The sequence below is a fragment of the Pristis pectinata genome, chromosome 23 (genome assembly GCF_009764475.1).
Source record: "Pristis pectinata isolate sPriPec2 chromosome 23, sPriPec2.1.pri, whole genome shotgun sequence".
In the NCBI taxonomy this organism is placed as follows: domain Eukaryota; kingdom Metazoa; phylum Chordata; class Chondrichthyes; order Rhinopristiformes; family Pristidae; genus Pristis; species Pristis pectinata.
The window spans coordinates 445,880-470,410 of record NC_067427.1 but is presented as its reverse complement, the minus strand read 5'-3'; the positions used below and the strand labels follow the sequence as shown (position 1 = coordinate 470,410).

At 44.7% G+C, this 24,531-nt stretch overlaps 1 protein-coding gene across 5 annotated transcripts in view; it reads left to right on the top strand.

The window, feature by feature from the left end:
* akna (AT-hook transcription factor) overlaps positions 1–24,531 on the top strand; it is an 81,375-nt gene that overhangs the window by 50,406 nt on the left and 6,438 nt on the right. For 3 of the 5 annotated variants that reach the window (XM_052036790.1, XM_052036792.1, XM_052036789.1), the window contains 10 exons: positions 3,437–3,540; positions 4,513–4,745; positions 5,294–5,435; positions 5,915–6,067; positions 7,113–7,225; positions 15,944–16,075; positions 17,091–17,186; positions 17,599–17,715; positions 22,101–22,233; positions 22,983–23,151. In XM_052036790.1, the coding sequence (XP_051892750.1) occupies positions 3,437–3,540; positions 4,513–4,745; positions 5,294–5,435; positions 5,915–6,067; positions 7,113–7,225; positions 15,944–16,075; positions 17,091–17,186; positions 17,599–17,715; positions 22,101–22,233; positions 22,983–23,151 (1,392 nt within the window). The remainder of the gene's footprint in view (positions 1–3,436; positions 3,541–4,512; positions 4,746–5,293; positions 5,436–5,914; positions 6,068–7,112; positions 7,226–15,943; positions 16,076–17,090; positions 17,187–17,598; positions 17,716–22,100; positions 22,234–22,982; positions 23,152–24,531) is intronic. The other 2 variants (XM_052036791.1, XM_052036794.1) reach the window with 2 other exon arrangements.

The following is a 24,531-nucleotide window of genomic DNA, read 5'->3' as shown; positions in this document are numbered from 1 at the left end:
CCAACTAATGAATGCCAACACGCCATACACCTTCTTAACAACCCGATCAACTTGCACAGCAACTTTGAGGCATCTATGGACTTGGACCTGAAGATCCCTCTGATCCTCCACACTGCTAAGAATCCTGCCATTAACCCTATATTCTGCCTTCAAATTCGACCTTCTAAAGTGAATCACTTCACACTTTTCCAGGTTGAACTCCATCTGTCACATTTCAGCCCAGCTTTGCATCCTATCAATGTCCCGTTGTAACCCTTGACAACCTTCTATACTATCCGCAACACCACCAACTTTCGTGTCATCTGCAAACTTATTAACCCACCCTTCCACATCCTCATCCAAGTCATTTATAAACATCACAAAGAGCAGGAGTCCCAGAAGAGATCCCTGCTGAACACCACTGGCCACTGACCTCCAGGCAGAATACGCTCCATCTACCACCACCCTCTGCCTTCTATGGGCAAGCGAATTCTGAATCCCCACAGCCAAGTTTCCCTGCATTCCATGACTCCTGACCTTCTGAATGAACCTTTCATGAGGAACCTTATCAAACACCTTACTAAAGTCCATATACACCACATCCACTGCTCTACCTTCATCAATGTGCTTTGTCACATCCTCAAAGAATTCAATCAGGCTCGTGAGGCACGACCTGCCTCTCACAAAGCCATGCTGATGATCCCTAATCAGACTATGCTTCTCCAAATGCTCATAAATTCTGTCCTTAAGAATCTTTTCCAATAATTTGCCCACCACTGAAGTAAGACTCACTGGTCTATAATTCCCAGGGTTATCCCTACTCCCTTTCTTGAACAAAGGAGTAACACTTACCACCCTCCAATCATCTGGTGCTACTGCTGTAGCCAGTGAGGATGTAAAGATCATCGCCCAGGGCTCAGAAATCTCTTCCCTTGCTTCCCATAGTATACTGGGATATATCCCATTTGGCCCAGGGGACTTATCCATCCTAAAGTTTTTCAGAAGTTCCAGCACATCCTCCTTCTTAGCATTGACATGTTCTAGCTTATCAGCCTGTTTTACGCCATCCTCACAAACGTCAAGGTCTCTCTCACAGGTGAACACTAAAGCAAAGTATTCATTAATGACCTCCTCTACTTCCTCCAACTCCTGGCACATGTTTCCTCCTCTATCCCCAGTCGGTCCTACCTTCACTCTAGTCATCCTCCTGTTCTTCATATACGTGTGGAACACCTTGGGGTTTTCCTTAATCCTACTCGCTAAGGCCTTCTCATGCCCCTTTCTAGCTCTCCTAAGTCCATTCTTAATCTCCTTTCTGGCTACCTCATAGCTCTCTAGAGCCCTGTCTGATCCTTGCTTCCTAAACCTTAAGTAAGCTTTCTTCCTCTTCACTAGATATTCCACATCTCTTGTCAACCATGGTTCCTTCACCCTACCATCCTTTTCTTGCCTCAATGAGACAAACCTATCCAGAACCCCCTGCAAGTGATCTCTAAACAACCTCCGCATTTCCATTGTGCATTTTCCTGAGTACATCTGCTCCCAATTTACACTCCCAAGTTCCTGCCTAATAGCATCATAATTCCCCCTCCCCCAATTAAATACTTTCCCATACCGTCTGCTCCTATCCCTCTCCAAGGCAAGGGTAAAGGTCAGGGAGTTGCGGTCACTGTCTCTGAAATGCTCACCCACCGAGAGATCTGACACCTGACCAGGTTCATTGCCTAGTACCAGATCCAGAATGGCCCCTCCTCTAGTCGGCCTGTCTACATATTTTGTCAGGAATCCTTCCTGGACTCATCTAACAAATTCTGTCGCATCCAAACCTTTTGCTCTAAGGAGGTGCCAATCAATATTTGGGAAGTTGAAATCATCCATGACAACAACCCTGTTATTTTTGCACCTTTCCAAAATCTGCCTCCCGATCCATTCCTTGGTGTCTCTGGTGCTACTGGGAGGTCTATAGAATACTCTCAATAGAGTGACTGCTCCCTTCCTGTTTCTGACCTCCACCCACACTGACTCAGTAGATGATCCCTCCGGGACATCTTCCCTTTCTGTAGCTGTGATACTATCCCTGATTAGCAGTGCTACAGCCCCACTTCTTTTACATGCCTCCCTGTCCCTTTTAAAACATCTAAACCCCAGAACATCCAGCAACCATTCCTGCCCTTGTGACAGCCAAGTCTCTGTAAAGGGTTAACATGGGTTACAGCCAACTGTAATATGTTTATGAACATATTAACATTAATCTTGTCCAGAACCTTGGACACCAGCTGTCATTACACTAACTTACACCAGATGGTGCCAGATGTGCTGGAAAGCTGCTGCCCTGGACTCCTCTCTGAGATACTGTGTTAGTTCCCAATGACCTGCCATCATTCAGTGCAGATTAACAGCCAGGGGGCACTGTAGAGCACACTAAGCTTTCAATGTGAAAACTTAATGAGCTTTCACTTCCATGGAATTATTTTAAGCAGCTTTATGACGCTGTAGGATGTGAAGGTGATATACTCCTTGTCGTGAAGAAATGTCCAAATGACCCAATTTGAACAGTTAATTCCATTGACAAAAATGCATATTGGAAAATAATAAGTGAGAGTTTATTTCAGAAATTAGTCACTGGTTTCAAAATTAATTGAGCTGAGAAATGAAGCTCCACTTGTGTCTCATCAGACAGATAGAAGAGTCCTTCTCTCCAAATTCCTTAGAGCTTTGAAATGAACACAGAACATGCTGGAAACACTCATCAGGTTGGGCAGCATCTGTGGAGAGAGAAACAGAGTTAACGTTTCAGGTCATTTCAAAATTCCATTCTGATGAAGGGTCTTTGACCCAAAATGTTAACCCTGTTTCTCTCTCCATTGATGCTGCCTGACCAGCTGAGTGTTTCCAGCATTTCTACTTTAAGTTCTGACTTATAGGATCTGAAGGTTTTTTTGCTTTTCCAAATGTATATCAAACATTACTGAGAACACATTTGCAGAGGGGTGTATGAGTATGCATGTTCATGATGTATGTGTACACACATGTGTATGTGTGTGGAAATGTGATGTGTTTGCACATGCATGTAAATGAGTGACTGTGCACACATGCACGTGGTATGTATGTGTGTATGTTTGAGACGGGTTTGTGTACGCACTTAAGGCAAGCCTATTCACTAACTTTGTTGGAAGGATAGAATTATATAACAATGATTTATATTTATTCTGTTTTTCTGGCCTCCCTTAGTAAGGTTAGCCTGGTCCTGCAGCCCATCAGTGACGGGGTAAAGGCATCCTCTTCTCTTCCATACAAGGGCAGCCTAGTGTTTTCTTGGGAAAAGTTTGTTCAGCTCTCTAGCCTGTTCAGACACTCAGTGACGTCATGGCTGACTTGTGACCTAATCCTGTCATTACCTCATTCAGCAGCTTTGTGTAGCTCACACCATTGACCAGTGTGTTCTTTTATTTTTCAGGAACGCATTGTCTCTCCAGAGACAGACAGTGGGTTTGTGGGGTCAGAGAGCAGTCGGATCACACCAGCTGTCCGTACTCCTGAACATCATCGCCCTCTCAGCAGGTAATCAAGGAATCACATTTACTGCTGAGCAGAATGAAATATTGTATGTTAGCAAAAAGATTTTGTGTCGTGATGCCAGGTAATTACAGACTGGAGCAATACACAAAAAGCTGGAGGAACTTAGTGGGTCAGGCAGCATCTGTGGAGGAAATGGACCGTTGACATTTTGGGCCAAGATGCTTCAGCTGGTCCATGTCCCACCGTAGGTGCTGCCTGACCCACTGAATTCCTCCAGCTTTTTGTGTGTTGCTCCAGATTCCAGCATCTGCATTTTCTTGTGTCTCAGTTACAGATTGGAGTTTGTTTCAAACACCAGAGGGGGTTTATGACATTGGCTTAATGTTACCAGCGCAGCAGCTTAAGCCAAAATCGAGCCAGTTAATGGAATAAACTGAAAGGGGCAAAGGGTGAAACATTCTGGCAAAGAAAGTTCTGTCAGACTCAGCTGGATGCCATGCTAGTGGGCACTCCACAAATACAGTCAGAGGGGAGTGCACAAAGGTCCCCGGGAAGTTGTGATTGGAGATGCCCTCCAACGTCAATATTTTACATCTCTAACCATTTGGATAGTCTGGGTCGCATTATTCTGTGTTGAGGTGTTCTGAAAGGAGCAGCTTGAGCTTTGTGCAATTGAAGGTCGAGTGTAGATCCCGTGGCCAGGAGGAGGGAAGAGCATTGATGGGTGAACATATTGATGCATTCAGGAGAGAGTGGGAGGGAGGGAACTCTCACGGTTCTCTCCAGAACCTGAACTCAGCACACTCGGTGCTGTGAGCTGAGTGTACCTCGGAACGGCACATGTCAGTACTGTTGTTAGTACAGAGGATCTCTTAGTCTGAATCTTTCTCACTTGGGACAAGGGAAAGTCACTGACATTATAGCTTACATTTCCTTGGGTTTACTCATATTAGTGGAAAGACTTACCACATCTCTGAACTGGTGAGTTCCAGTATTTACTTCTTCCTATCCCAGATCTCAAAGCCAAAGAGAAACGTTACTGAAATCTCCTGGAGGTGCTGCACGAGCTAAACAAACTTTCCATCGTCAGGAGGCTCCTCAGGGAGGTGTGAGTGACTACCGCACGATAATCAGTCAGAACAGACAACGGCAGGAAAGTGTTGCCCCAACAGGTCTTTCCCGGACCAGCTCTCCTCAGCAATGGGCTGGCAGCACAGTGAGTGAGTTTGAACAGGAGACCTTCGTCAGTAAGTGAAACATTTCTTGGATTTGTACGAAAGTGATTTGATGGAAGGGTCTTCAGTAGTAGACACTGTCAGTGGGTAATAGTGTGGGTTTGGGTGCAAACCCAACTGAACTTCTGGAAGCCTCTCATTTTTACACTTCTTTCTAACTCAGTTTCTGCCTCTCTGCAGTGTTAGTGTTCCAATGTCCCCCAATTCTTGCTTTGGGTGTTTGTGTTGGAACAGTTGGAAAATATTCTGAGGGACAGGATTAATAATCACTTAGTAAAGTAGGGACTAATCAGAGACACTACCCTTGGCTTTGTCAAGATCCTGTCTGACCAATTTGGATAAATTCTTTGAAGAGTTATCAAAGTGTATTGATGAAGGCAGCACAGAAGATGTACTTTGACAAGGTCCCACATGGGAGACTGGTTCAAAGGGTTAGGACCCATGGGATCCAGGGCAAGTTGGCAAACTGAATCCAGAATTGGCTTGGCAATAGGAGACAGAGGGTGATGGTAATGGGTTGTTTTTGTAACTGGCTGTGATTTGCTATTGCTTTATTTAAGGTCACACGGAGTCAGAGGCAGATGGTCTCAGTTCCTATGCCAAGCAGAGGTGTCAACACTCATCTCTGGTCTCATCACCTTTAACCTTCCATCCGAAAGTCCAGTACAGTTCAAGCCCTTTGAATATTCGCTCAGCTAGAGAGTGAGTAATGATAAAAATCTCATGACTTCCTGATATACAAATAGCACACATGTGGGGCTGAATAAATTCCAGTCAGGAGATCATTGAAAATTTGATCTTGACACAGTGAGCAGGTGCCCTGTCTATCACGGTTCTGGCTTAAAGTACATAACATTCAGTGTGGGACTCCCCATTCAGCAGTCCTGTGGGAGTGTCAGCACAACAAGCATAGCAGTGGTTCAACAAGGTGCTCAGCACCATTTCAGTTGGGTGCTCACACCCTGTGCATGGACATTAAAAAGCCCATTTAGAAAAACTATGTTTTTGAATCAAAAGGCACTTAAATAGTCCATTGGTCCAGATAAGTAACTGTGTCCTAAGAAGCATCAATTTCTCCAAGCTAATTTCTGGACTACAGTTACTTTGTGAATTCCCTGTGTAGCAATGTTGATACTTTGCTTGCATTCTTTAATCCTTGGTGTCTAACCTTGTGCCTGCAGTGAGCTGATTCAGGAATTGCAAGAAGAGGTTTCACAACTCAGGCATCGCCTGGAGCAGACTTTACAGAAGTCCCAAGGAGATTCTGAAGGGACTTCACCACCAGCAGTCGCCAGACCTCGAAAGCATCTTGTTCACCAGCATTCTCCAAGGAGGTCAGCAAGGTCTTGCTGTTTTCTCAGTAACCACTAGGTAGTGCAGGAAAACACTAATGTCTATCATTGATTCTCTGCACACCCACTTTAATGCCGGTGGGAAATTGGGCAAAGCTGTGCTGTGCAGTGTTTAACCAGGGCCCCACTGGTCCACACAGACAGCCAGTTGCAAACCCACACTGAGCTGTAAGTAAAAAAGCTCTTCCTCATTGCTCCTCTAATCCTTGTACCAATTACTTTATATCTGTGCCTTTTGACCCCCATCTAAGGTAAAATGATCCTAAATTTGATCTCATGGTTGACAGTGAGGAGGAACTTAGACTGCAAGGGGCTACCAATGGTCTGGTCACTGGGGAGAAAAGTGACCAATGGAATTGGATCCAGAGAAATGGGGGTTGTGCATTTGAGGAGGTGCAACACAGCACAGGAATGTACAGTGGATGGGAGGATATCGATAGGTGTGGAGGAACCTGGAGACCTTGGAGTGTACGTCCAGAGAATAGCACCAGGACAGGGTGATATCATTACCTAATGAACAGAGTTCAAGAACAGGGAAGTTATGTAAGAATTGTATGTGATGCTTGACAGGTTTGGATACTGTGAACTGTTCTGGTCACCATGTTACCAGAAAGGTGTAATAGCACAGGAGAGGATGCGGGGAGATTTACAAAGGGGTTGCCAGTTACAATGTAAAACTGGATAAGCTTGATTCCTTTGGAAAAGAGGAGGCTGAGGGGACACTGACCTGGGGAGGGTAAACAGAAAGGATCCATCTCCTTTAGGAGAGGTGTCAAAAAGCATTAGATTTGGTCACTGCCCCTGTCCCTGACCTCAGATCTCTGGTCCCGACCTCTGATCTCCTGTCTCTGACCTCTGATCCCGACCTCTGACCTCTGATCCCGACCTCTGACCTCCAACCCCAACCTCTAATCGACCTCTGATCTCTGGTCCCGACCTCTGATCTCCCGTCTCTGACCTGCAATGTGTTATGTCCCAAACCACAGAGTCACTTGTCTTCAGGCATCATTCTGATTCTTTTCTGAAGGAAACTCTCACGGGAAGATGAGGAGGAGGGAGAGGGCCGGACAGGCAACAAATCTTCAGCAAGTCACAACCGCTCAAAGTCATTCCCACATTTTGGATCAAAGCTTGACATCAGTAAGTGTGCTCGGAGTTTTTCACACTAATTAACTGTCTGTGACAAAATACCTGACAAAATTGGTCAAATTCAAGAGGTTGCTAGATAAGCATATGGAGGAATTTAAAATAGAGGGATATGTGGGAGGAAGGGGCTAGATAGTCTTAGGCAAGGTTTAAAGGTCAGCACAACATTGTGGGCCAAAGGGCCTGTATTGTGCTGTACTCTTCTATGATTCTATGCAAATAATTTGCTACTAACAGGGTGTAAAGTTCTGGTGCTCCAGTGGTCAGCACCACCTCTGATCACACGTCTTCTTGGCTCTGATGGTAGTTGTTCCATTAACTCTGCTCCCAATTACATCACCTCAGACATCCATGGGTCACCCTACCAACCAGTCTGTGTGGGTGCCTCTTGCCTGGTTCTATTGTTAGGTTTGGCAGTAGTTGCATTGAAGAGTTGCCATCCTGAACAGTGTGGTGGCATTGCGGTCAAGTTACTAGCCTAACATAAAGAGAACTGCTGACATCAAATCCCAGCATGGTAGCAGGGGAATTATATAAATTGGGAATTAAAACGGTGATCAGAAGACTACTGGGCAGTTGGTGAGTTCACTAGTGTCCTTCAGGGAAGGAAGTGTGAAATCCTTACCTACTATAGCCGATAGATGACTGTCAATGAGATTGCTAATTGCCCCCTATCGGATGGGGAATGAGCTGCCCCGAATAACATTGATATACAGGATGTCCTATTTCCTTTACTATTGGTAAACATCAGTGTTTAGGGACAGGTGGGTGTGTTGGTTCTCTAGACACTGAAAATGAACAAGTGACATTAAGTTTGAGGAGCCAAACTACAGGGCCAGGCTGGTGTGTTGCTTGTCTGTTCGAGTTGTTGCTCTGGAGATCACCAATCGATGTTCAGTCATCAAGTTGATTTTGTGGTGATTTGCCAGCATGGTCCTGTAAGTGTCTTGTGAACATGCTGAAGAATCCACACGAGGACTGGCATATGCTGTGAATATTCTCTCATATTGATAGTTACAGGTTGAGGTACTCCAAAAATTATTGAGACAGGGAAATTCATTCCTTGATTATAATTATTTTGAATGAATATTTAACTGGTTGTTTGTAATTTTAATCCCTAGATCTGTAGAATAAATCAGAGCAGAGATTAAAACGGCAGAACAATGAATTGGAATTGGTTTATTATTGTCACTTGCACTGAGGTACAATGAAAAACTTGTCTTGCAAACCATTCGTACATATCATTTCATTACACAGTACAAGATAAAACAATACAGAATGTAGTGTAAAGTGTCACAGCTACAGAGAAAGTGCGCTGCAGGTAGGCAATAAGGTGCAAGGTCATAACGAGGTTGATTTTGAGGTAAGAGTCCATCTTATCGTACTAGGGAACCATTCAATAGTCTTATAACAGTGGGATAGAAGCTGTCCTTGAGCCTGGTGGTACGTGCTTTCAGGCTTTTATATCTTCTGGTGATGGGAGAGGGAAGAAGAGAGAATATTCCGGGTGGGTGGGGGTCTTTGATTATGTTGGCTGCTTTACCTAAGGCAGCGAGAAATATGGACAGAGTCCATGGAGGGGAGGCTGGTTTCCATGATGTGCTGAGCTGTGTCCACAACTCTCTGCAGTCACAGGCAGAGCAGTTGCCGTACCAAGCCGTGATGTATCCAGATAGGATGCTTTCTATGGTGCATCGATAAAAGTGGGTGAGTGTCAAAGGGGACATGCCAAATTTCTTTAGCCTCCTGAGGAAGCAGAGGCGCTGTTGAGCTTTCTTGGTCGTAGCATCTACATGGTTGGACCAGGACAGGCTATTGGTGATATTCACTCCTTGGAACTTGAAGTATTGTTAGGTTAAAAGATCCAAAATTTTACACGCCTTTTAATGTCAAATGTTTTGTTACTAACACAGAAAGGCCCTCTTCACTTCAACATCTAAACCAGAAAGCAGAGAAAGAGATTAAAAAGAAGTTAGTCCCAGAAAAGAGAAAGGAAGAGAGTATGAAACACTTGAAGTTCAGAAGTGAAGAGACAGCCTCCTCAGTGCCGAGGCAGCAGACAGCGACGGGGGGAGGGAAGCAGAAATCTCAGAATTCAGACAGTTCCTTCTATTGGTTCAAGAATCATCTTAACCTGCAGCATGAGATCATGAAGGAACAAAGGAGAAACAATAAGTTATTAGAAGAACTTATTGAAATACACAGTGACATTAAAACCTTCATCCATAAGATCAGCTCCTCACTAGAGAATTTTAAAGCCAGCAATTTCCATCAGAGGCATTGTAAGACAGAGTATTGCTATATTTGATGTCAACACCTGAAATGGTCATCTGTTCACTTCTAGCTCACCCCAGCCCCAAGACACACCCAAACTCATTGATGCATTTCATCCACGACCTGTTCTGATCTAGCTGCTGCAGTGTTGTTACAGCTGATCCCACACATTGTGTCAGCAGCTTCAACAATGATCACATAACTGGGAGGACTTTGCCTCCAAGTGGTGACCAAGCATTGAAGCATGGAATTGTGATTGTTGTGTTTTCAGTTTGAGAGATTCATCTCCCACAAACTCCCTTCACTGTAACCCTTGAAGTGACGCAGTGTAAGTCCCTGTACTATGTTCCCCAAGGCAATGCCTGTCTAACGTTAAGGGTGGCGATCCTGGAGCACACACAGCAAACAATTTTGACCTCAATTACTCTGAAAACCAGAGACTATTCCTTACTTTCAGTGATGAATCATGGTAATAAAATTCAGATAAAACCTGTAATAATGTGTTGTTTCATTGAAAACAAATGTGGAAGAACCATCATTAAGTCAGGCTTTCACCCTGCCCAGTAGGATTTAGTCAGCAGCACACTGACGTCTTCAGTGGTCTCATCTTCCTTCCTTGCTGAGCTTTCCATATCCTGACCTATGTTTATTGGAACCTGATGTCCAGTCAGTCTTGATCAAAGGTAGTGTCTTTGAATAAAATAGCAGCATCATCAGAAATCAGAAACAGTGTCATATTTGGTGACCATTTCAAAACCAAAGGAACTTAAAGATAATTTTATTCCTTCCCACAAAATTTACAAGCCTCCAGCAAATGTGGTTGGCCAGATGTTTAGCTGCAGCAACAAGTGTCTCACTGTGTAACATGCAGAAAGTGAAGGAAAGGTTTGAGTAATGCAGGATCCCTGAGCCAGAGGAAGCTGGAAGAGTTAACACCATCAGCAAAGCAGTAACGGAGAAACGGAAGGATGGAAAAATAAGAGGAAGATTAAATGCAGTCCGCGGGCCTGTGTGTGACAGGGAGAACCCACCACAGTAATGTTCTGACAGTGTTTTATAGCTGAACTTCTTCCAGGCATTGCTCTGATTTCATGTGCCAGTGAGCTGTTTTCTTCCAGATGGTGCTTTGAGAAATGGTGGAATCGTTAAGTTAATAACGCATCAATCTATCCCTTTAGTTCTCACACTTTTTCGTAATAGATGACAGAGAACCCCGGAAATCAAGGAGGCATGCCCATCTAAGGAGGCATTTTGTGTTAACTGCTGCAGTATAGCTTCAGTCAAAGGGAATGCAGATCAGAGGGTCTGATACTCAGGATGACCAATTCAGTACATTGTAATTCATCATAAAAATACAATATCTGGGTTGTTCACACTGCTACACAGAAGCCTATCTCCACTCAGTTAGGACATGGGTGATTGGTTGTCTCAACAAGGTTATTTGGTCAGTGAGTGAATGGGAGCAGGTAGAGAGTGAGAATATAGGCAGAAGAACATAAACAGTACAGCATAACAACAGGCCCTTCAGCCCACCATGTCTGTACTGACCATAGTGCCAATCTAAACTGATCACATCTGCCTGCACATGGTCTATACCCCCCGTCGCCTGCCTGTTCATGTGCCTGTTTAAATGCCTCTTAAACGTTGCTGTCGTATCTACTTCCACCATCTCCCCGGCAGCACGTTCCAGGCACTCATCACTCTCTGTGTTTATCAAAAACTTACACATCTCCTTTAAACCTTTCCCCCATGGAGGGATATGGGCCAAACAGGGGCACATGGGACTAGCTTGGTGGGCACCACAGTCGGCGTGGATGATTTGGGCTGAAGGGCCTGTTTCCATGCTGTATTACTCTATGATTCCTTCAAACTTTCCCTCTCACACATTAAAGCTGTATCCTCTTATATTTGACATTATCCTATCTATGCCTCTAGTAGCTTTATAAACTTCTATCAGGTCACGCCTCAGCCTCCAATGCTCCAGAGAAAATAATCCAAGTTTGTCCAACTTCTCCTTATAGCTAATGCACTCCAATCCAGGAAACATCCTGCTGAACCTCTTCTGCACCCTCTCCAAAGCCTCCACATACTTCCTGTAATATGGCAACCATAACTGCACTCCAAATGTGGCCTAACCAAAGTTTTATACAGCTGCAACATTATACACCAATGTTTATACTCAACGCCCCGATTGATGAAGACAAGAATGCCATATGCCTTCTTTACCACCCCATCTACTTCTGTCGCCACTTTCAGGGAGCTATAGACTTGCATCCCAAGATCCCTTTGTACATCAATGCTCCTAAGAGTCCTGCCATTTACTGTATACTTTCCTCTTATATTTGACCTCCCAAAATTCATCACCTTTCACTTGTCCAGATTAAACTCCATCTGCCATTTGTCCACCCAAGTTTCTAACTAATCTATATCCTGCTGTTTCCTTTGACAACCTTCCTCACTCTCCAGAACATAGACAAAAGAATGTAGGAAACACAGGAGAGAAAGGATAGGGTGATCACTTCATCGAGCGCCTGTGCTCCATCCGCTGTGGCCATCTGCATCTCCCGATTGCCAGCTGTTTTAATTCTGTCCACCGCTCCCACACTTACATGTCTGTCCTCGGTCTCCTCCACTGCCAGGGTGAAGCTGAACACAAACTAAAGGAACAGCACCCCATATTCCCCCTGGGTAGTTTACAATCCAACAGCATTGAATTCTCCAGCTTCCGGTAACTGCTCCTCTGTCCCTTTTCTCTCTCCTCCTGATCGACCTGGCCCCCATCACCATGTCTCTTTCTCCTCCCCCCAACCTCTCCATCTGCCCATCACCCACACACTCCTCCCACTGGTTCCCCTCCCCACCTCCCTCCCTTGATTCCATGCTGCACCTTCCTCCCCTATCAGATTCCATCTTCTTCGGCCCCTTGTCACTTCCACCTATCACCTCAGAGCTTCTGACATCATTCCCACTCATCTGCCTCTCACCTGCCTATCATCCCCTCACCTGGATCCACCTGTCACCCATCAGCTCTTGCTCCACCCCTTCCCCCCACCTTATTATACCGGCTTCTCCCTTCCTTCCTTCAGTCCAGCTGATGGGTATTGACCTGAAATGTTGACTGTCCATTTACCTCCTCAGATGCTGCCTGACCCGCTGAGTTCCTCCAGCATGTGTGTTACAAAAGAATGTAGGAGTTGTGAAATGCAGAGCAGGAGGACATGCCCAGTAGGTCAGGCTGGGTGTGTCCTCCACTCCCAGAGAGAAAAGTTTACAGCTTATCTCCATGGCCACCCCGGTTTCACCCCATCAGAGACATCCCCCTACCCCACCCCCCTGCAGCGTAACCAGCTGCTTTTGTCTCCTTCCTAGTTCTGACGAAGGGTCTTTGACCTGAAGCATTGCTCTGTTTCTCTTCCCACAGAAGCGGCCTGACCTATTTCTAGCATTTTGTTTTTATTTCAGATTTCCTGCATCTGCAGTTTTTATTGATTTAAGTGTGTGACTGGTTCCCTTGTTCACTTAGGTCATGGGTGACACATTGCAATACCTCCGATCCTTTGGACTATAAGGGTTGAAGATTCACATCTTTGTGTTCAGGAAGGGGAGGGGAAATTCCAAAGCTTCAATGTCATGAGGATACAATGTCCAGACCTTATCCTCACTTTGGCTGATAGTCACTGTGTGATGGCACTGCACCAGAATCTGATATAAAGCCTGGTCACACTCTGGAGAAGGTCATTAGCTCAGAGTTTGAACTGCCTTGTTCTATAAAACCAAGTTCCTCCCTCCCTATTCAGCCAATGGAGATTGATGATGTTAGTCTTCAAAGCTATACAAATTGCTGAAGAACAACATGCAGGTACAGAAGTGATAAAGAAAAAAAACACTTTAGCCTTTGTTACCAGAGGATTTCATCACAGGAAGCTTCATACCACTGGATAAGCCCTGGTGAAACTACCTGGAGTATTGTGTACAGTTTTGGTCTCCTGACCTAAGAAAGGATGTGGAGCAATGACTAATCAGGCTGGTTCCAATGATGGCAGATCTGCCATGTGAAGGTAGATTGCATAGATTTGGATTGTATTGTTAAGAGTTTAATAGAATGAGTGGAGGTTTTATCCAAACCTGCAAAGGACATGACAGGCTAGATGCAGGGCACGGAGTCTAGAAACAGGGGGTAGTTTCAAAATCAGAGGTAGGCTGTCTAGGACTGAGATGAGAGGAGTGGAGAATGTTTGGATTTCTCAACCCCAGAGGGTTGTGGGATCTTAGTCACTGTGTTAAAAGCAAAGATTGATACGTTCCTGGGCATTCAGGGAATCAAGGGATATGGAGATAGTGCTGAGGTAGATCGGGCATGGTCTAATGAATGGCAGAGCAGGTTCGAAGGGTCAGATGGCCCACTCATACTCTTATTTTGTATGTTTTTAAGAATAATTAGTGACACAGTGGTAAGGGCCTTTTTTTCTGGAGAGCTGTTGCACGCATCCAATCGCCTGTGGAAGAACTGAAAAATTCTTTTAGTCTCAAATGAGGTTTCCAGGTTTTTAGGTGTGTGAGCTCCATTCTGCAATGCCAATCCAAGTTAAATATATTAAGATCTATGTCACTGAGACCTTTCAATATGTGTCCTAAATCTTGCCATATCTGTCTTCTCTCTAATGACAGGAACTTTAAATTAGTATGATTTTATGGATGCAATTTGGTGGAGATCATGACTTTACCCTGTACTAGAAAGTCCTACTACAACTGTACAAGGCACTAATGAGACTACATTTAGCGTACCGTGTGCAGTTTAAGAGTCATAGAGTTTATACAGCTTAGCAACAGGCCCTTCGGCCCAACTCGTCCATGCTGACCAAGTTCTAGTCCCCTATTGAGGGAAAGATCATTGGAGGCAGTTCAGAGAAGATTCTCTTAGATCATCCTGGGTTTGGATGGATTTTCTTATGAGGAAATGTTTGACAGGGAGGATATTCCCTCTCAAGGAACAGTCTAAGACCAGAGAGCAAAGTTAGATAAGATAAGATCTCTATTAGTCACATGTACAGTGAAATACATCTTTTGTGTGGAGTGTTCTGGGGGCAGCCCGCAAGTGTCACCATGCTTCCAGCGCCAACATAGCATGCCCACAACTTCCTAACCTGTATGTCTTTGGAATGTGGGAGCAAACCGGAGCACCCAGAGGAAACCCGCACAGACACGGGGAGAACGTATAAATTCCTTACGGACAGTGGCCAGAATTGAACCCGGGTCACTGGCGCTGTAAAGCGTCACACTAACCGCTATACTACCGTGCCTGCAAGGTCTCAGAAAAAGACTGAGGTGAGGAATAATTTCATCAAGAACAGAGCATCTGTCGCTAGGATGAAATGAAGAAGGGTTGGAGGAGAGCATGAACATCAGCACGAAACATCTAGGCCAAATGGCCTGTATCTGTGCTGGGGATTCTGTGTAAACCAGCCTAGAACCTGCATCCCATTGTGTTGTCCATTTGAATGGGATTCCGCAGATTATGTAATGTGCAAACATTGCTACTGGAATTTGATAGGTACAGGTTATTATAAGACCAGGTAGTTTGGATACCCCAAAGATTTCTATATGAACACTTTGAGCATTGAGATTTTAGCATCTGCAGTTCAGTTACTGTACAACTCTGCATTTTCCAAATTATTAGTCGGCTGCATTTCAATCAAGGAGTTACTTACGGCTGTGTTGTTGGTTGACCCCCACCTGACATGCCTTCATGAGTGTCAGATATTCTCTTAAGACATCTGACCAACTGCAGAGGGACACAGGTGCAGCAAGCACATTTGGATATTAGAGGGAGAGATTGAGCTTCACAGGAGAGTCCGATCTTGAAGATAAATGTGCTGAAAAAACTTCCAAAATAATAAGAACCCTCTCAATCCTGTGTACTTACTGAGAGAGTCAATTAATCCTGATGCAGGGTTTCAACCCAAAACATCGATAATTCCTTTCGTTCTGTTGAGTTCCTCCAGCAGATTGTCTGTTGCTCCGGATTCCAGCATCTGCAGTCTCTTGTGCCTCCTGATTTAATTAATAAACTGTTTTGTGAATTTGTACTTTGTTTATTAAATGCTGTTCATTGTAACAATTAACATTTTAAAAATTGATTCATTTTAAAATGAGTTTGTACCAAAGAGAAGCCACTGTAGAAACACATTGAAGCCATTGAGCTGCCTAAAGTCAGAGGAGTTGGTAGTTGCACTGTTACTGATAGAACCTGTGGAGGACAAAGTGAGATCAGCTAGGGAGGGAGAAAAGGGAAGGAACTGTCAGACACTGAAGATCTTTGCCTTCACTAACTTACAGAAGAGCGTCATTAGAACATAGAATGTATGTTGACTGAGTGACATCTAGATCGTTGAGTGAATGCTCACAAGGACAAGATGTTAATAATTGTGTTTCTTCCAGACACTGAATCTGAAACATCTTCCTCCATCCCACACCCTCTCACTTCAAAACAAGCTTCAGTCAGCCAGACCAATAAGAGGCCATCTTCTTGCAAGACCCAAAGATCCAGGCCTGTCAAAGGTCCTTATGCAGGTAAAAAGGCTACTAGTTTTAATTTAGTTGGATTAAGTAATGAAGAGCCTCAATAAAGTACATGGAAAGGACCTATTCCCTTAGCTGAGTGGTCAAAAACCAGGAGGTGTCAAGTAATTGGTGGTGAGATTAGAATAGGAATCGTTTTCTCACCCAGAGTTGGTGCGGGGGCAGAAACCTCCCCACCGTCAAACATGGCTGGACACGTGGTTGAAAAGCCATCACCTGCTGGGTTACAGACCCAGTGCTGGAAGGTGGGATTAGGGTGGACAGTCTCTCAATTGGCACCAACACAATGGGCTAAGGGAATCCTCTTCTGCAAATGTTCCACAGTTCCATGATTCTAGTTTTGTTGTAGATTAAAGAACAACTTTTACCAAGAGGTTAATTTAACATAATAAAATGTATCCTTCCACTGTCACAAGATGGTGCAGGCTTCACGGATTCCACCCCTGTCCCACTTAGCCTGGTGAGGATCAGAGACTCTTGGCCTCCCTCTCTGACTCGGCTGCCAAGGGCTGTTGGTCCCCTGTCCCACAGGTAACACCTAGGAACTGGACAAAGGGCCACTGTCAAACTGCCAGAGATGAAAGCCTTTCATTCTCGGCACACACTCACCCATCTGAAGGAAAACAATTGCCGCTAAATGTAATGTTCACTCTGCAGCCTCAGTGGGATGAGGGAGGTCAGCAGTTCAAGTTCCATTACCTGCACCATTCTTGCTGAACTATTTTAACTCACCAGATTTAGGGCAGGCTGGCTCCTGTGTAATCACAATCCCCTTTCCCCATCTCCCCCATTTCCCATCTCCCCCATTCCCGAGCTCCCCTTTCCCCATCTCCCCCTTCCTGAGCTCCCCTTTCCCCTCCCATGAGAACCTACATTGGCCTCTTCTGGGTGATGTAATGTCGTTGGAACTTTTGGTCAAAGAATTGATTTTGGAACATTAGTGTCCTTGAAGCAAAACCATGGGCGAGTAACCTGATGTTGATCAGTGGAAGTATTTTTCTCCCAGGCACAGATTACAGTTTCTTTGTACCATGGAACAGCGGGCAGGGATGTGGACATCTGCCCTGCCCCTCCTGTGGTGGATCTCCGACAGAGATGGCTGGTGAGTTTCATTTTCAAGCATGTTTCTCATTTTCAGATGCGAAGCTTCCCAATAACATGTAAGCCACTGAGTAAACCCTCGTTGAGGATGAAGCCATGAGACCTTGCATGATGGGAAGCGTCTGCCATTTACAGAAATAATGCAGTAATGGGCAGGAAGGGAGAGGAGAAATTGCTCCTGTAGCTTGCTCCCTCCTTCTGTGCCTGTACCCCTGTACCCACATTTCCTGTTATCCATTTCTCCACCTATCCCTGGGTCTCACAAAACTGGGCCATCAGGACCAAATGAGATTAAGAAAGAACATGAAGATGTAACATTCCTTTCAGTCAGAAATGAGGATTAATTTATTATTGAGCATTTTGGTCATATTGACTATCCAGTAGATGGTGAGGCTGTGTGTGACCTCTGGCAGATGCTTCAACAAGGACTGCAGACTTCCTCACCAGCAGCCCCAGAAGGAACCCTTGTCCTGCCTGTAAAGGGTTGGGAACAGACAATAAATGTGAATCCAAGAGGAAACCAAAACCTGGTGAGTGGATTCTGTACATTGATAACATTGGTTAAGGGTCAGTATTGGAGCTCAGCTTTGGGTTGCAGGATAACCGATGGTGCACATCAGAAGTTTTCCTTTTCTGAACTTTGAGATCAAACACCACAGATTCTCAACTGAGAAATCAACATTTAGCTCTCTTTGTTACATCAGAACTTTATGAGCATTATTCTTGTTCTATACCTGAGTTTAGTTTGTCTAACGAGCCGTATCAAGTCTCACTTCCTCGGTGCTGTCCATGGGCTGAGTTTAAAGAAAAGTCCAAAAACACAACATTGCAGATGCTAAAAATCTCAGATCAAAACCTCTGACATTCAGCAGGTCAGGCAGCATTTGGAGAGAGAAAAATAGAGTTAACTTTTCAGGTTAATAATCTTCCATCAAAACTCAAGAAAGGTTCTAATACAAGATCATTGATCTGAATTGTTAACTCGTTTTCTCTTTATTTAGGTGTTGCCTGACCTTCTGACTTCCAACAATTTTGGTTTTTACTTTAAAGGAAAGTCACAATACTGACATCTATTCTGAAGACCATCCGTCACCACATTGGGTTCTGCAGGTTGAGTGTGTGCTCTAGAAGAAAGACAATTGAAGTGGGATCAAGAGACAAGATGATGAGTACACAGAAGAGGAGTTGAGGCCAGCATAGATCAGCCATGATCATATAGGATGGCGGGCAGGCTTGAGTGACCTGGTGGCCCACTCCTGCTCCTATTTTGTTGTGTTCTAAGTCTGTCAAATGGTGGAAACATAGAGAAAAAAGATAAGCAAGAATTTCAGCAGGATATAGACCAGTTGGAAATGTGGGCAGAGAAATGACAGATGGAGTTTAATCCAGACAAGTGTGAGGTGTTGCACTTTGGGAGGTCAAATTTAAGAGGAAGGTGCACAGTAAATGACAGGGCTCTTAGGAGCATTGATGTACAGAGGTTTTTTGGGGTGCAAGTCCATAGCTCCCTGAAAGTGGAAATACAGGTAGTGGTAAAGAAGGCATACGGCACTCTTGCCTTCATCAGTCGGGGTGTTGAGTGTAAAGGTCAGGAAGTCATGTTGCAGCTGTATAAAACTTGGGTTAGGCCACGTTTAGAGCATTGTGTGCAGTTCTGGTCACCACATCACAGGAAGGATGTGGTAGCTTTGGAAAGGGTGCAGAAGAGGTTCACCAGGATGCTGCCTGAACTAGAGGGAATGAGCTATAAGAAGAGGTTGGACAAACTTGGACTGTTTTCTCTGGAGAGTCAGAAGCTGAGGAAGTTTCTGACAGAAGGAAGTTTCTGAGGAAGTTTCTGACCCTGATAGAAGTTTCTAAAGTTATACAGGGCATAGACAGGGTAGGTAGTCAGAGTCTCTTTCCCAGGATGGAAATGTCAAATACGAGAGATCACAGATTTAAGGTGTGAGGAGGAAAGTTTTAAGGAGATTTATATGGCAAATATTTTACAAGGAAAGTGGTAGGTGCCTGGAACACACTGCCAGAGGAAGTGGTGGAAGCAGAAACAACAGCAACATTTAAGAGGCATTTAGCCAGACACATGAACAGGCCGGGGATGAAAGTATATGGATCAAGTGCAGGTAGATGGGATTGGTTTATGGTTGCATCATGGTCTGCACAGACATGGTGGGGCCGAAGGTCCTGTTCCTGTGCTGTACTGTTCTCTGTTCTAATGTGCCATTCAGCCCTTTGATTCTGTTCTCCCTCTCAGTACCATATTCCCTCTCACTCACCATACCTATTGCTGGAGGAACTCAGCGGTTCAGGCAGCATCTGTGGAGGGAAATGGGCAGACGGTGTTTCGGATTGAGACCCTTCACCTGGATGAAAGATGGAGAGGAGATAGCCAAGCACATGTGCTCAGCATGGCCATCTTGAGCTCCTGTTAGCCATTTCAGTTCTCGTCCCCATTCCCACACTGACCTGTCTGTCCTCAGCCTCCTCTAGTGCCAAGGTGAGACCAAACGCAAACTGGAGGAACAACACCCCATATTCTGTCTGGGTAGTCTACAACCTGATGGTTTTCAGGTAACCTGCTCCCCCTCTGTTCCTTTTCCTCTCCTTCCTCCCAGCTCTTCCTACACCCAACCTTCCTCCCCCGAGCCGTACCCCCCCCACCCAGTCAATCTGCCCATCACCCACACACTCCTCCCACTGGGTCCCCGCCCCCCACTCTTCCCCGCCCCCCACTGTTCCCATCTGCCCTCCCCAACCCCCCTTTATTTGGTTCCATGCTCCACCTTCCTCTCCCATCAGATCCCACCATCTGCAGCCCTTTGTTGCCTCCACCCATCACCTCCCAGCCTCTGTCACTAGTTTCACTCTTCCATCTACCCGTCATCCCTCCTCACCAGGATCCACTTATCACTTGCTAGCTCTTGCCTCACCCCTAACCCTCACTTATTTATCCCTCAGCTCTACTCTTTCAGTCCAGATGAAGGATCTCAACCCGAAACGTCAACTGTCCATTTCCCTCCACAGATGCTGCCTGACCCACTGAGTTCCTCCAGTAGTTTGTATTTTGCTCCAGATTCCAGCATCTGCGGTCTCTCGTGTCTCTCACATATGCTAGAAGATGAACTCTTGATCTCCGAATCTACCTCATTATGGCCTTTGAACTTTATTTGTCTACTTGCACTACACTGTCTCTGTAACTGTAACACTTTATTCTGCATTCTGTTTTGCTTTTTAGTACATCAATGTACTTATGTATGGAATGATCTGTCTGGATGGCACTCAAACAAAAGCTTTTCACTGTATCTCAGTACATGTGATCATAATAAACCAAAATCAATTCGAATTCCTTTATCTGAAGTTAAATGTTTTTGTCAGCTTGGCATTTCTCAAATTGAATTCAGACAAATTATTCTGAAATGTATATTTAGAAAGCAGCAGCCATGCAGAAAAATGCATTTGGCTAATCTGTAGTAATTTGAGCTGCGACAGGTTAATCCTGCATGTTATTTCCACAAATGGATGAAACAGCACTTATTGGTAAATCACATCACATAATCTTTTCCCTGGCCTCTCTACACTCACAATAAAGCTTAACTGAAGACAGCATTATGATCGGCAGGTGGCTGTTACAGTCTGATTAGAGATGGCGCACAAATTGAGGAATTTTATACAATAAATGAGAAATAACAAGTTATAGCCGATTCTTTGTTCCATGTTCTGATGAGTAACCTATTCTGATGAATCTCTTGATGATCATTTTTGGTGATGCTAATATCACAGTCATCAGATTTTGAGGATAACAGTGCTATAAATAAACCATACGAAATAAAAGTGGCATTTAATATTGGCAAATGGTGGCAAGAAATGGACTGCAAAATAGGGTTCATGTTGGTTGTTTCACCTTCAGTTTCCACTGTTACTAAAAGGGTTGGTGTTGATTCCTTGAGTAAAATGTAACCTTCTTCCACAATCATTTAACCCAATGGACTTTACCCTAAGAACCAACTGTTTCATTAAAACAGTAAAAAAGCGCGCTGAGACTGACTGACTGACATACCAACAGACCAACGTGCTACCTGTGGCACTGCCACACCTCTTCCACAACATCCTATAGCAACCGCATGAAAGAACAAAATAGGTGAGGGCAATACTGATTAACAAAAGTGTTGTAGGTCTGGAGGTGGGGGTGGGGGTGGAAGAGAGGGAGAGAGGGGGGGAGAGGGAATATCCTCAAGCAGACAAGGACAGAACCTACTTGTTTAAGAAACAATGAGGAAACGATGACTCTGTGTGTCTATCATACTTCTGGGGAAACGCTACAGACCACCAAAGAGTGAGAGAGAGATGGAAGAGCAAATCTCCAGGGAGATTACAGAGATGTGCAAGATTATAGATACTAAGAGTTGATGATATTGAGGGATTTCAATTATCCCAATATCGACTGGAACAAGGTTAGACTAGATTAGGGCAAGGAAGTGAGCCCTTTCTAAAATGTGTTCCAGAAAACTACATTGATCAGTATCCATTCAGCACAAAGGGGAGAGATATTGTTGGATCTGGTTCTAAGCAATTGGGCAGACCAAGTGTCGGTGGGAGAACACTTCAGGAGCAGTGAACATCAGATCACAAGATTTAGCTTAAACCTGGATAGGAGCAAAAGCGTAGCAGCATACACATTAGGAGTGGGTGTAGGCCACTGCAGTCAGCAGCTCCAGCAGATCAAGCTGATTTGATTGTGCATCCGGAGTAGAACCTTGTGTCACAGCTCAGCATTAAGTGTATGAATGATTACATCTTGGATGTCCCACAGAACATGAAGGATTGTAAACATTGGGTTTAATTAGGTTTGGTTAAAGGTTTTCTCATGGATGTATATCGGTGCTGACTTAGTTTCCTCTCCCTTGTTCATTGGCAGTGACTAAAGAGGAGAGAAGATCATCTGAGAGGCATAAAGGCAGGGGGCAGCGAACTGTTCAAATGGAAGAGCCTCCTGTTGCCATTGGCTACATCCCACCACTATATTATGTGCCTCATGGTTCACAAGTGTAGTGAGTATAATCCAAAAGTAATTGCCCAAAAATTCATCCCAGCAAATAGTCGAATTGATTTCACTGAACTTCAAAGTGGGATGCAATGTTGCTACTTCATTTCTTTCTCCCTTTTTGTCAATGTACAAATAAATCAAATACTTCTCTTGTTTTTACCTTTGATTCTTACCGGCTGAAGTTAATTTCACTCCAGTTGCATTTTCCACCTCTCCACCCAACCCCAAGTATTTGTCCCTCAGTGCACTGGGTAATGAATTGATCTGTATGATTGGTATGCAAGACAAGTTTTCCACTGTACCTCGGTACAAGTGACAATAATAAACCTATTCCAATTCCCAGCCAACTAACCTCTCTGTCTCCTGATTTCACTACCTGCCCCCACCCAACACTGCTGCCCCTCTCCCTCACCACCTGGCCCCTCTCCCTCACCATTAATGCCACCAAGCCAGTGAGAAACACTGTGCTCTCTTGGGCAACAACAAAGCTCCATGCTAGGAGTACCCCAGAATTTAGGCCCCCTTCCCTCTTCTCCATCCACACCTTGCCTGCATCTGAGGAGATCAGAGTCACTGCTGTCTGTACATTCCTGCGGTGTCTGTGCAAGACCCCCATGTTTTTAAACCTTTCTGTGCAGCGCTTCCCCCTGGTGACCTAGACCCTCACTGTAGGGTTAAATACTGCTGGGTATTTAATAAATGTTATCACATTGTTTTGATGTGTTAATAATTAATTGTGTGTTCTTCTGTTAGTTACTCTGCTCCTGCCTGGACATGCACATCATCAACACAGTCACACTTTTACTACCCACTTGGACCTAAAGGTCTGGGCTCAAGCCTTGGAGCCAGAAGGTCAAACATCCAACATCAGCAATCGTCGCCGCCCAGTGATATCCCGTCCGTTAATGGTGAACCACTCACGGTACTGAGACTGTTCATTTTCTGTGGTTCTACATTTTCACCATTTTGCAGTATTTGCTACAATGATTTGTTAATGTTGGAAAGGCCAGCTGGAGGGTGTAAAAGTTCCGGGAGTTTCTGTGTTTTAAAGCTGAAGTCAGCCAGTGAATGTAATGGGTGGTGGGTGAGATGTAGAGAGGCTCTGCTCAGTGACGGAGGTGCCTACAGCCAGGTCTGCTGGACTGCTGTTGGTAACTCTGGCTGCAGATTTGACCATGTGATATTCTGATCTGAGCTGATCACGTGACTTCCATAAACATTATTGCTTTTACCTTTTAAAGACTGTCCCCAGTGGCTGAGTTTTCCTATTTTGTCATTTTTCAGGTCATGGGCATTCTAACAAGTCTAACATTTACTGCTGATTTCTAATTGCCCGTGAACATTGTGCTGAGCCACTATCTTGAAACACCTTTGCTTATGGTTCCAGGAAAGCCAAGGCGAGGATGGAGGCGAGAGGGGGAGGTGGGGACCACAATGGAGCTAGGGAGGGACGAGAGAGATAGGAGGAGGAATGGATGTGGAAGGGAGGGAGAGGGGACATCAATAATCCAAGGGCAAGGGAGGACAGGATTGTGCAGCAGGATGGGGAGGAGGGGAAGAGCTGAGGTGGGGTGAACAGTGGTTGACCAGATGAAGTGATGGCATGTTTGGATGTCATGGCGACACTGCTGGTGCTGACACTTGCAGTGAAATCCTAAAAAATGAAAATTAAACAATTTTTCCAAAATATTGAAAATATCCCTGTCACAAGCTGAAGATATGTAGGTTTAATAGAAACAACTTCACTTGTGAAATTTGAGCAATTATACCTGGAATAAATTCAGATGAAGAGCTGAAACTTTGGACCAGAGTTTGGTGTGAACTGTTGGCGGTTCCACATGGAACTCTCAGTATTTCTCAGTGTGTGCAGTCCCTTCAGGATGCCACACAAATGCAGAAGTGGTGAGGCTCTGCCAGTGTTCTCCTGGCTGCATCTCACCGCTAGGTTCCTGAGGACTCCCAACAGCAGAGCTAGAACCCTGGGGAATCCGCTCTCACTGCCTGTGTCAGGACAGACCAGGGCTTTGGGGCTTCAGGGAGCAAGATCAGGAGAAGGTACAGTCCGATCGGTTCAATTATTGGTGGTTTTTTTAAAGATTTTAATGTTTTGAAGTGGCTTTAGTTGATCTTCTTAATTTTTAAAAATATGTTAACAATCTTAATTTCCCTTTTAATAGTTTCTAGCTGTTTCTGTATGTCAGGTAGTCAGAAGCATTGAAAGTGCCTACCAACTTGGGCAGCCGGAAAGATGGGTTGCAGCTTTGTCAAGTGACAACTGCTTACAAGGGAGGTTTCTGGGTGG